This window comes from Neoarius graeffei, chromosome 15 (genome assembly GCF_027579695.1).
Source record: "Neoarius graeffei isolate fNeoGra1 chromosome 15, fNeoGra1.pri, whole genome shotgun sequence".
Taxonomy (NCBI): Eukaryota; Metazoa; Chordata; class Actinopteri; order Siluriformes; family Ariidae; genus Neoarius; species Neoarius graeffei.
In genome coordinates, this window is record NC_083583.1 from 45,873,255 (window position 1) to 45,885,846 (window position 12,592).

Genomic DNA, 12,592 nt, shown 5'->3' on the forward strand with positions numbered 1-12,592 from the left:
AGAGCAGCATACTTTTAAGACTGTTTATGTCCTTTTGTTCATATACAAGATCGATATCTATCTTACCTGATGTCAGTCCAGCACTTCAGGTCAGTATCTATCCAGTACTTGTACCTTGTTTCTGATCTAAGTTACTCATCACAATTTTCAAAGACATTCCTATGATGAGCAATGCACATCACAATCCATATACTAACAAACATCCTGCACACCAGTAGTGCTGCATTTAAGTTAAAAAAAAAAAAAAAAGTCAAAGCTTTATTTAATGTTTGTCTACAAAAAATTACGTTTTTTATAAATAATGTTAAAACTGAAACAAAATGAAAAATCGGTCAATAGTTCAGTTTTAAAGATTAAATACGACTATCACATTATCTCGAGTCCATTTATAAGTATTAAAAAAAAGTAATTTGATAAAAATGCATCATGATATGAATCTCCTGAAAAACAGTGACTTAATTTAATATTGATGTCATTATAAATTGTCACATCTCCCAGCATGAGAGCAGCTTACAAATGTTTACCCATCTTTCATGCATGCATGTTTTCTTCTACTGATCTTTCAACACATTTTGTTTGTTCAGTAAGACTACATTATGCTGCCCTTATAACAAAAAATATAAGGGCATGTGAAATGTAATGAACCAGGTTCCTGTTGATTTATATATCTAATTATATAATTATGCAGCAATATGATTTATTTACTAGGGCTGGACAATATTATAATCAGTATTGCGGCATGCTAATACTGCCCATGCACCTTCTCATGGGTGTTCATTGGGGCTAAAGATGGAAGTGAAGTGTTTTCTGTCACCGTCACCCAGCTCAGTGTGTCACTTCCTCCTCTGTCTCTCCACAGGCCAAATACATCTCCACATGCATCGATGAGATCAAGCAGGAGCTCAAACAGGACAACATTGCCGTCAAAGCCAATGCAGTGTGCAAGCTCACCTACGTAAGTCCACTAGTTTGTCCTTTGCACGCTTGGTCGACGCCTGCTGTATGGATGTGAAGGCATCAGCATGTATGCAGGTTTTTGAATAACACTGTCTTTGTGAATAAGCAGTTTGTTTGACTACATCTTCGTGTGTTTACAGTTGCAGATGCTTGGTTATGATGTCAGTTGGGCTGCATTCAACATTGTTGAGGTGATGAGCTCTTCCAAATTCACCTACAAGGTAAGATGTCAGGAAAAAAAAATTGTCCTTTACAGTCTTGAAAAGTTCTTAAGATATAAGGGGTGTTCACACGGCAACTTTTACTCCGGTGTAGCACCGGGGCTGCCCCGGTAGAGCGTTCACACGGTACAAAGTTATACCGGTGTAGCCCCTGAAAGCTGCTTAAACCGGTGCAAATCTAACCCTGCTCGGGAGGTGGTTTAAGAAATTTACTCCGGAGTAAATGCTAGTTTGCGGGGCAGCACCGATATAAAATGGGACGTCTGAACGCTACGGGGTAGACTCGCTACGCGTGAGGAGAGTTGATTACATACGGGCATTGCATAATTTGCATCCTGGTATTTTGCACTTCCAAAATGGCGAATATCAACAACAACAGAACTGCGTGTCTTCCAGTGTTGCCAGATTGGGTGGTTTTAAGTGCATTTTGGCGGATTTGAACATATTTTGGGCTGGAAAACGTCAGCAGTATCTGGCAACACTGGTGTCTTCATCTACGTTGTTTTCCCGGCGCTTGGTGATGCCATGACAACCGGGAAAAGGAAGTACATTTTCACGCATGTGCATATTTCATTTCTGCATTATTACTATCGTATAGCACGGTCGCAAAAACTGCTGTGTGAACGCAAGTGGGGCTGCACCGGTGCTAACACGCTTCTCTCTAGTAAGCAGGCTTGTGACGTGTGAACGCTCCGCAAAATTTACACCGGTGTAAGATATCTCATCTCATTATCTCTAGCCGCTTTATCCTGTTCTACAGGGTCGCAGGCAAGCTGGAGCCTATCCCAGCTGACTATGGGCGAAAGGCGGGGTACACCCTGGACAAGTCGCCAGGTCATCACAGGGCTGACACATAGACACAGACAACCATTCACACTCACATTCACACCTACGGTCAATTTTTAGAGTCACCGGTTAACCTAACCTGCATGTCTTTGGACTGTGGGGGAAACCGGAGCACCCAGAGGAAACCCACGCGGACACGGGGAGAACATGCAAACTCCACACAGAAAGGCCCTCGCCGGCCCCGGGGCTCGAACCCGGACCTTCTTGCTGTGAGGCGACAGTGCTAACCACTACACCACCGTGCCGCCCCGGTGTAAGATATATCGCAACAAAATACATCGGTGCAGCATCGATGCACATATGTGCCGTGTGAACACCCCTATAGGGACAAACAAACCAGTAGACCGAGAGCCTGGGAGAAACAAACTTTATTTCCTGGCAGTTAGTTTTTGATTCATAGTTGTGTAGTGGAGAAGTAGGTCAACAACCAGAGCATATGGGGGGGGACCCAAACTACTCTCATATAAAACAAATGTTTTCATTTGGTACAAAGCTGTTTTAAAATAAATGCCCTTCACGATGATGTGACGTGCCTCAGTGCTCTACTGTAGAACAAAATACCCGATCTGAATCCAACTGTCTACTACACTCAACACATGAGCCAGACTGAGTCTCAGTTAACGGTAGAATGATTTCAGCAGGTTGGTTAATTGGTGCATATGGATGACGGATGACTTTTTCAGAAGCAGGACCACGCAGCTACACGTTAGTGAAAACACGAACGAAACTGAGCAAAGTGAATTCCAGCACAACATGCAGTAATCTCAAGGTTAAACATGGTGACGGAAAATGAAGCCGCTAGTCAGACTCTAATATCCTCTGCATGTGATGTGAGGACAACGGACTGTATTTCATAGGTGGAAAGTTGCCCAATTTTTGTCACAGTTGAGTGTTTCTCAACTGGTGGGCCCTTAGAGATTGGGTTGTGGACTGTTGGGAAGGAAAGAAAAAAATTGTGCTAAATGCAAATCATAAAACAACAGAAAACCCTGGGAATATCTGACCATAAAGCACATTGTTTCAAACAAAGGAAAAAATAAATAAATAAAGGACCGTTCCCTGTAGCCGTCAAAAAGTGCGTCCAATCAAATACTGTCAATTTTGGTTCTCATTCATCTGTAAACAACGGGTGCTAACATTTGATAAACAGAGTGGCATTTCCTCTCCCTATAAACTGCTGGGAGGAAAATAAAACCATGTAAAGTAAACAAAAATGTGATTAACATGGTTTGTGCAGGCGACCGTGTGTGTTTGGTGAGTTTTCAACTGCAGAAAGCATGAATCCATCGAAATTCATAAAGTAGGCTATTTTAAAGATAAAACATGCAAGCTATAAAGTAAAACCAGCTGAGTATTCTAAAAGAAAACAACAGGATCTGCACACATCAAAAAATGATCAGGCCAAAAAAAAAGTGTGTTTTTCAGGTAACATGAAATACTAAAATAAGGTTGGTAGGTAGGAAAAAGTGTTTTATTTTATTATTTTTTTAATTTTGTTCTAAAAAATTAACACAAGTAAACATCTTACAAAATAGTATTTTGGCACAGAATCCTTTATACCACACATCATAATAAAATAAGTGTTTTAAATCTTTAAACGAATAAAAAAAAATATCGCAAGAGTTCGAGTTATGATCTACGGAAGCGTATTGCTGCCACACTCAAAAAAAAAAAAAATTGGCTTGGAATCAAGTAATTACGTGAAAAGATATTGTTCAAGTTATCATGTTTTTATAATATATTTATCATGTAATAACATAACATCACGTAATTTCATGATACGAAATTATCACGTTATTTCCATGTAATAACGTGAAAACACCTTATCAAGAAATAACGTGAAAATGATGTCCTAGGCTACTTCCATTGAAAGCAGACGGCCTAGCCTGGCCTACTGTAGAACTTGGGTCGAGCAAAAACACCGAGCAAAAACATGGCTGAATCCTGAATGACTCCTATTTGTATAAATAGGGGACTACATAGGCGGCAAAATGTAGTGTTTTTCCCTGCCATGGAAGTGCACTTGTATACTGAAGAGGAAGCAATTTGCATTACAGCCTTGAATGAGGATTCAAAATGGCGGCTCGGCGTGCAATTTCGACGCGGAAATTCTCAATCGGTAGGGTTACCGGAAACACTTTATTTTTTTTAATTATTTTTATTTTTTGCCTCAGAAGCAGTCACTTCATGCATCGTGCAAACTCTCTCATTACATTTCAAAATGCAAAAGACCCACACAGTTCCAGAGGAGCTTGTTTCACCTACTGCTGTTGACATAACCAGAGACAGCCTTGGTGCAAACCTGCCACAGATCCTGTAGGGGGGTTGGGGGAAATCATTTCCATTGATGCCATAGTGAAGAGAATGTACAGTACAAGCTATGTCTGAGGACATAATGTATCAGAAGTTAACAAGCATGAAGGCACATGATGATTATTGTGTGCTCAAACTAGACGAATGAACGGATGTATCTGATCATGTCGTCCTGATTTTGACACTTATCAAAAGGAAGTTGCATCCTCAGTTTCTCATTGATTTGCACAGGCTATGATTTCAACTGTTTTTGTTGAATCTCATTGTTTATGCATTTAATAATTCTGCATTTTTCATATTGGTGTACAATTTGTAATTCAATATTTGTATCAGCAGGTTGTTTTTTTTTTTTAAGTTGAGTAACTTGCACTTAGTATGGGTTGTGTATGTATTTATATAGTGGCCCATTTTCCCATTAATGCCGTGAATAATTTTGCGCTTTATTAAGCATGTGCATAGCATTTAATGAACTTGTACTTCATAAGTATACAATGGAAAATATAACTTGCGTATCAAGTTGATTTACTTCCTGTTATGAGATGGTAAATAATTATTGTCTAACTTTTAGGCTTATGGATAATTATTAACATGTTTATGCAAAAATTAATATGCATTTCTTCATTTATTTCTATATGATCAACAACTTTTAGTGTAGTTTTGGGTCATGACTTGATGCCCAACATAAAATGTGGGTCCTGAAGCAAAACTGGCTAAGAATTGCTGCTTTAGAAATTTGTTTAGGAGAGGGTAATGAAATGCATACTTGCGTTTCCCTTGGTCTTTATTAATACACTTAACAATAACAAGCTTGTTATTGTTGGGCACTATTTGTATACTGGGGATTTAACTTGCTTGCACTTTTGGGGGGGTGGTTTTTTTTTTTTTTTTTTTTTTTTTTAAATTGTCATCTTCTCTTGTTCTCAGCGAATTGGTTACCTGGCTGCCTCACAGTGCTTTCATGAAGGCACTGATGTCATCATGCTGACAACCAACCAGATTCGCAAGGTAAACTGTACAGTCTTTTGCTCATTTTGTTCCTCATGCCTGTACACTGCACTGCTGGGTTCGACCGAATCTCAGTGATGTGCTCTCATAGTGAAGGATGAGCAGTTTGTGAATTACTATCTGGGAAGCAGCAGGATTCATCTTTCAAGCTAAGCAATGTATTAGCCAAGTGCATTTTCAAGCTCACGCAAATCAGGATCAGCCAGTTCTACCTGGTCACATGCTTTGTTGTCGTAATTGTAGACAAGTGTATTACTTTCAGCTGTCTGTTCTGATAGTTTCTGATTCAAGTTCACAACATTTAATTTAGATTGTTTTGGGTAATCTTTACTGTAATGGCACTGTTATGTTAATGCTGGTCCAAAAAATAACTTGAATTGCTGGGGTAGTTGTCCTGACGTTAAGATTCTTGGTCAAGAGCTGTATCTTTTGCTATGGGACCAATAGCAGGACCTTGGAAAAGGGCTAATTGGAAATCCTCTCTTGGCAGAGTCCTGCTCTAACGTTTACATTTGTGTGTGACCCCCCCCCCCCCCCCCCCCAGGATCTCAGCAGTCCAAATCAGTATGACACTGGTGTAGCGCTGACTGGCCTCTCCTGCTTTGTGACCCCTGACCTGGCCCGTGACCTGGCCAATGATATTATGACTTTGGTAAGGCTTTGTTTTATAGAAATAAATTAAAAAAAAAAAAGCAGCTTGTGGTTCGTTGTTCATTCCAACACATAAGAGAGCTTTTGAATACACTGCTTTTATTTTTTTTTTAAATGCATTTATGGTGATTTTCATAGGAAATTTGGGTTTTGCACATTTTCCTCTGACCCCTTCCTAATTGTCTGTGTGTGTGTGTGTGTCTCTCTCTCTTTCTCTCTCACACATAGATGTCCCACACTAAGCCATACATTAGGAAGAAGGCTGTGCTTATCATGTATAAAGTATTCCTAAAGTACCCTGAATCCCTGCGTCCTGCCTTCCCCCGTCTCAAAGAGAAACTTGAGGACCCTGACCCAGGTGCGGAGGTTTCTTTTAATGCATTATTCATTCATTTGCAACAAACTACCCCTCTGCATTAAAGCATGAGGAGGTGTGTGCATGTGTATGACATGTACACAATGCAAGAAAAGTAGGTTTTTATTTCGGTCAAATGTTATTTCAACCTCGGCTTTTACGTACTGTGTCTGTTAGAGTTTCAATGTATATATATATTTTTTTTCCTGAATTAAGAAACGAGGAAAACCTGACTTGGAAAGTCACTTTATAATGGAAGCCTAATGATAGTTAAGATGGTTAATGACCATTATCTCAATCAGTAAATATTTATATGAACGAATGAGTATGTAAGACTAAAACTATTATGCACCAACTTTTTAAAAATAAATTTCCAGCAGTTCAGTAAAAGTTGTTCAGGTTACTTTAAATGTAAATTGTGCTTCTCCTTGTACCAGGTGTGCAGTCAGCAGCAGTTAACGTCATCTGCGAGTTAGCCAGAAGAAACCCCAAGAACTACCTGTCCTTGGCGCCCCTTTTCTTTAAGCTGATGACTTCCTCCACCAATAATTGGGTCCTCATCAAGATCATCAAACTTGTATGTGGAGGACATCTGCTCTCTGTATATGACTTTTGTTTGGAGATGTGTGACGTGAAGGTGCATGTGTTAATTGTGTGGCTTTTTTTTTTTTAATAAAAGTTTGGAGCCCTCACCCCTCTGGAGCCTCGTTTAGGAAAGAAGCTGATTGAGCCCTTAACTAACCTCATCCACAGGTAAGATTCATAGTACTGCATGTATGACTGTAATGACAGGTGAATGATGCACATCACAGTATTCATGTTCTAATATATTCACTATTAGTCACAAGTTTTTTGAGCATGTGTTTTGTTTTTTTAATTAATATAAAGAATTCCTGTTTACCCACTACTGGCAATTAAATAAGGGATTTTTCATATGGAGATGTGTTTTACTGGGAAATGCACTGCTCGTAATTTTCTTAAGAGCTACATCCGGGACTTGGAGAACCAAAACCGTGACGCTCATGAGGATGTCAATGAATTTTGATAAATTTGGGTACTTTTTGTAAGGAGCATAAAGATTGGACTCTGGAGCAATTGAAAAAGGTCATGCGATCTCATGATTCCAGATGAACTTTCTTCCTGAGTGATGGGTATGTCAGGGTAAGAAGGGAAGCACATGATGCGATGCATCCATCATGCATAGTGGCAACTGGACAAGCTTATGGAGACAGTATTATGATCTGGGGTTGCTTCATTTGGTCAGGTCTACAGTTAGCAAAGTTATGTGGTAAAATGAAGTCAGCTGATTAGCTAAATGTACTGAATGACCAGGTTATTCAGTCAGTGCGCTCTCATCTCCCCCTTCGCTGATGACACCGGCATATTCTAGCATGACAATGTCAGGATTCATTGGGCTGAGATTGTGAAAGCGTGGTTCAGGGATCACGAGGAATCATTTTCACTCGTGAATTGGCCACCGCAGGGTCCCGACCTTAACCCCATTGAAAGCCTTTGGAATGTATTAGAAAAGACTTTTATAGAATGGTTTGACTGTCTCGTCATCAATACTAGATGTCGGTGAAAAATTAATGCAACCCTGGACAGAAATGTTGTGTTGCATAGGGTTGTCGAAATAATGCCATGGCAAATGTGTGCTGTAATCAAAGTTAAAGGCGGTCCAAAGAAATATTATTGTATGAGTGGAGGAAAATAAATACTATATTTATTGAGCCAGGCAGTGTACATGAAGTGCCTGAGTAGTGATTCTGATTTGATATTTTCCAGCCCCAAACATTTCTCAGTTCACTTGTACCTTTTTTTTTCTCTTGGTGTTCTCTCTCTCTCTCTCTCTCTCTCTCTCTCTCTCTCCCCCCCCCCCCAACTTCACCTTTTGCTTGTGTTATTACAGGCTGTTCAAAAAAATCTTAACAGAAATGACAAATTTGATTCAAGGTCCCACACACACATTGTTGGGTGGTGGTTATTTATTTTATTTTTATTTTTTTTAAATAACAGGGCTTTTATTTTTTTGGGGATGAAAAAACACATTTTTCCATATTTACCAAAAGCTGCTAGTGAGCCATCAGCCATTTTTAAGGCCAAGTTGCAGTTATTTTTATGGCTTCCTTGAACCAAGTTAAAATATTCTTCAAAAATCTCTCTACAAATGTTACCCTGTTGCACCACCCATCACTGATTATAACTACTCTATTAATAGTTACACACAATGTCATTAATTTTTTTTTTTTTTGTCTTCATTTCTCTTTCAGTACCTCGGCCATGTCCCTGCTGTATGAGTGTGTAAACACAGTGATAGCAGGTTGGTTACTTGCTCCACATTATATTGGAATATAATGAGCATCTAATATCGGTATATTTACGATATTATTGTCCTGTTTCTCGTATGCAGTGTTGATTTCTCTGTCCTCTGGGATGCCTAACCACAGTGCTAGCATTCAGGTGGGTCTCAGTTCTTCAGGTGTCTTGTCTCATTTTAAATGTCATTGTTCCGAATGGGCTGGATTTATCTGGGCACACCTGTGACCATTCATTCAAGACCAATATCCCAAGAAGGTTTATAACCATGACAGAATTTCAGTAGATGGGTCAAGAGTATTAATTTCAGAGTCAGAGTTAATTGCGAGTAAGAAATCTGCTGTGAAAATTACTTCGATATACTTTTATTAAATGACCTTTTTTTTTTTTTTAATCTTATCTCTTATTTGTCCCTTGCATCCACAGCTCTGTGTGCAGAAACTGCGAATCCTGATCGAAGACTCGGACCAGAACTGTGAGCCTTCTGTCAATGCCTGCAGTGTGTCATTTTCTCATTGTCTGTGTGTTTGTGTTAGCCCCTCAATCCCCGACACATGGAGGACCTGGAGACCTCCATCCTGGATAACTCGAAGCTGCCATTGTGCTTTAGTTCCGACTGCAAAAGAAGGAACAAAAATTACAAAATTTTATGTGAGACCTGTGTTGGAAAAATGAACACATCCTTTAGTTTGGATGATTTAGGCTCATCAGTGGTGTATGTGTGTATGTATATATAGCATCTCTCAGTTCAGAGCTTAGCACTGGAAAAGCACGTCAGAAGGGTTCGAGTTATCAGGCTCCCATTGAGTGCAGTGAGTAGTGTAGCTATGCAGTACCTGGACTGAGAAGTTTTGTTTGCCAATGAACTCTCCTCAAGAATTTCTCATTCCTAAATTTAGCCTCAATAAGGATTCTGTTTACAAGAAAGTAAGAAGAGTCTCTTTTTGCATGTGAATATGACCATTGTAATAGGGGGTGCTAGTTTAGATATGCCTCTCGGATTGGTTGGTTGGTTGGTCGGTTGGTCATGTGTTGCAATTAAATGCACTTTTTTGTGCAACGATCTTTCCATCCCACTCGGCAGCTCTAATCATTTCACTTAACTTTTGATAATTGACCATGACACGAGAATGGGTCAGATGTGGTAGTGTTGGCTATCTGGAAACTGGTTATAGAACGCTAGGTATTAGGCTGAAAATCTTGCTATGTAAACGGCTAGCCTGGCTAACGCGACTTCAAAGCTCTCCGAGCTATTGGTCTGGCCGAGCTATTGGTCTGACCAAGCTATTAAGCCAAACTGTTTCCCAGAGCCCGTGGTTGACCCGCCTCCCTGAAATGCCTGTTTGCTACTGGTCGAAGCCAGAAAAGGCTGTGACAAAGCTTAAACCAATCACATCACTCTTTCCTCTGACGTATGTGACGCGACGGGGCTAACTGGTAGATTAAACTCTTACCGAAGCCGGTCGGGAGCAAGGCGAAAACATCCTTCCTTTCAATAAATACCTCCAGGGCTGCTCTTTGCTCCGTTTTCAATGAGAACTTCCCGTTGAATGCTTTCAATACAACATCTACCGCTGTGTTAAAGGCTTGCTGCTGCTCCATGTTCGTGATGTGAATGAAGCGCTTCCGGCATAGATTCTGTAAACAATCTATGGCTTCCGGTCGCAGTTCTACTACGTCAGTGCCTTGAACACGCCTCTACCCAGGGCCGTTGGAGATGCTCAAAGTTGATTGGTTCCCGATTTTTCGGGAGCTTGGAACTGCTGTAGATAGCCTGCCTGGCCAGACTAAGCTCGGAACAGGCCCTCGTGTTGCGTCACGCTTAGGATGGGCGGGCCCAGGCTAGTAAACGGCCTTGTTTTTCAGCTTGCCGGACTAAATTGAGGGAGAATTGAACTGTTGAGGTGTACTCTGTAGTCTTGCGAGCATGTAGGGTTTGGCACGCTTGCCAAAACAAGTCTATATTTTTAACAATAAAGCAGATGCGATCTTGGGAGTAAGCTGTTTAGTAAAATACAGGGTTATGCAGCTATAGTGCATCAGTAGGATGTGTAACCTGCAAGTGTTGTAAGTAAATCTGTTCTTGCAAGCATTTTCTCTGCATGACCATTTTCAACCATATTCCAGGGTCACATCCTGTACACATTGCTGAGACTACTCGCTGGTGTTCAATCGATTTAAGGAATCCAACCGCATGAGGCCGTGATCTGCGTGGTGACTCGGCATTAGCCAGCGGTCAAACGTTTATAACACCAGCGTGCTCACAAAATCATACAAAACCTCAAGTCCTTGTGTGTCTGTCTCGTGTCTGTGTTGTCTCTGTGCATGTGTTTGTTCTTTGTCTTTTTATTTTCTCATGTGTTTGTCTTTATTTGGTGTAAGACCTAGTAACTACCTCCCCTAATGTGGTGAAGACTTAATGTTTTCTAGCTTCAGTATGCTTGATTTTTATTTTTTTGCCAAATGTGAAACCTTCTACTTGTATGCACTAATTTGACTGTGTTCCTACAAAAATATGTGCATCTCTTTTTACTGCGGAAAGGCCATGACTAATTTAATATCGAGATAAACAGAGCAGATCCTAGACAGAGAAGTGTAAAGTTAATCTCCTGCAAGGACTGTCTTATTCCTTGCTGAGTGTGCTTTTGGTTGCAGTGAAGTACTTGGGTCTGCTGGCTATGTCCAAGATCCTTAAGACACACCCGAAGTCTGTACAGTCACACAAGGACCTGATCCTGCAGTGTCTGGATGACAAGGACGAGTCCATCCGACTGAGGGCTCTGGATCTTCTCTATGGCATGGTATGGCATGGCAGCCTGCTCATGTCGTTTTATTTGTGGTGGTGTTTGGTTTTAGCAGATAAAATGTACCTTTTTGATTCTTCAGGCAGCTAAAGATCCACACCCAACATAGTCAGGAAGTGTAAAAATGTATAAACTTGAGCTTTTCTCTTAATTAGACCTTTGGTTACTAACCATATGACTAGTGTAAAGTACAAGTAGCTGCACTTCAGTACAATATGTCACATGTTTGTAGGTCTCTAAGAAGAACCTGATGGAGATTGTAAAGAAGCTGATGCTGCATGTCGATAAGGCTGAAGGCACCACATATAGGGATGAGCTGCTAACCAAGATAATTGACATTTGCAGCCAGAGCAACTACCAGTACATCACTAACTTTGAGTGGTAAGGACACAGTGCACACACAACAGAGCCCTGGAGCGAATCAGATGACTGCCTGGTGTGTGTGTGTGTGTGTGAGAGAGAGAGCGAGAAAAAGACACTTTCCCATGAGACAGGGAGATGTCACTTGTGACTTTTTATTTGCTGTATTCTCACTACGGTGTTCCATATAGTTGTATCGTTTAGTGCAGACCTGGGCATTTTGCAGGCCGCATCCAGCCCTTTGGTTCATTCTGACCGGCCTGCATGAGGTTAATTAGAAATTACAAAATAAACGTATTTTCTAATTTTACCTCGTGCATGGACTGACTGTGCATTGCTGTTATTTTGAAGTTGTGTTCAACAAACGCAATGCGCGCGACATGAAATCCCACGGAACCTAATCCCGCGATAACTACTTCCGTAATTTGTCCAGACCAACCACAAACTTGTACGTCATCCTTCAAACGGTCCAGCCAATCACTTATGGCCCTTTTCCACTACCCTTTTTCAGCTCACTTCAGCCTGACACGGCTCGCGTTTCGACTACCAAAAACCAGCACGACTCAGCTCGTTTCAGCCCTGCTTAGCCCCTAAAACTCGCACCGTTTTGGAGTGGGGCTGAAGCAAGCCAAACCGTGCCGATTGAGGTTGGGGGCGTGAGCAGACACTCCCCTGTGCACTGATTGGTGAGGAGGCGTGTCCTCACATGCCCACACACGCCCCGCGAGCGCGCTGGGATCTGTAAACACCGTAAACCCGGAAGA

At 41.0% G+C, this 12,592-nt stretch overlaps 1 protein-coding gene across 2 annotated transcripts in view; it reads left to right on the forward strand.

Annotated features, from left to right (window-relative positions):
- The window catches only part of ap3d1 (adaptor related protein complex 3 subunit delta 1), a 63,936-nt gene that overhangs the window by 16,103 nt on the left and 35,241 nt on the right, over positions 1–12,592 (forward strand). For both annotated transcript variants that reach the window (XM_060941477.1, XM_060941478.1), the window contains exons 2-13: positions 860–955; positions 1,098–1,178; positions 5,262–5,342; positions 5,887–5,994; positions 6,222–6,351; positions 6,786–6,925; positions 7,028–7,101; positions 8,619–8,668; positions 8,759–8,808; positions 9,091–9,139; positions 11,320–11,465; positions 11,701–11,849. In XM_060941477.1, coding sequence (XP_060797460.1) covers positions 860–955; positions 1,098–1,178; positions 5,262–5,342; positions 5,887–5,994; positions 6,222–6,351; positions 6,786–6,925; positions 7,028–7,101; positions 8,619–8,668; positions 8,759–8,808; positions 9,091–9,139; positions 11,320–11,465; positions 11,701–11,849 — 1,154 coding nt within the window. The remainder of the gene's footprint in view (positions 1–859; positions 956–1,097; positions 1,179–5,261; positions 5,343–5,886; positions 5,995–6,221; positions 6,352–6,785; positions 6,926–7,027; positions 7,102–8,618; positions 8,669–8,758; positions 8,809–9,090; positions 9,140–11,319; positions 11,466–11,700; positions 11,850–12,592) is intronic.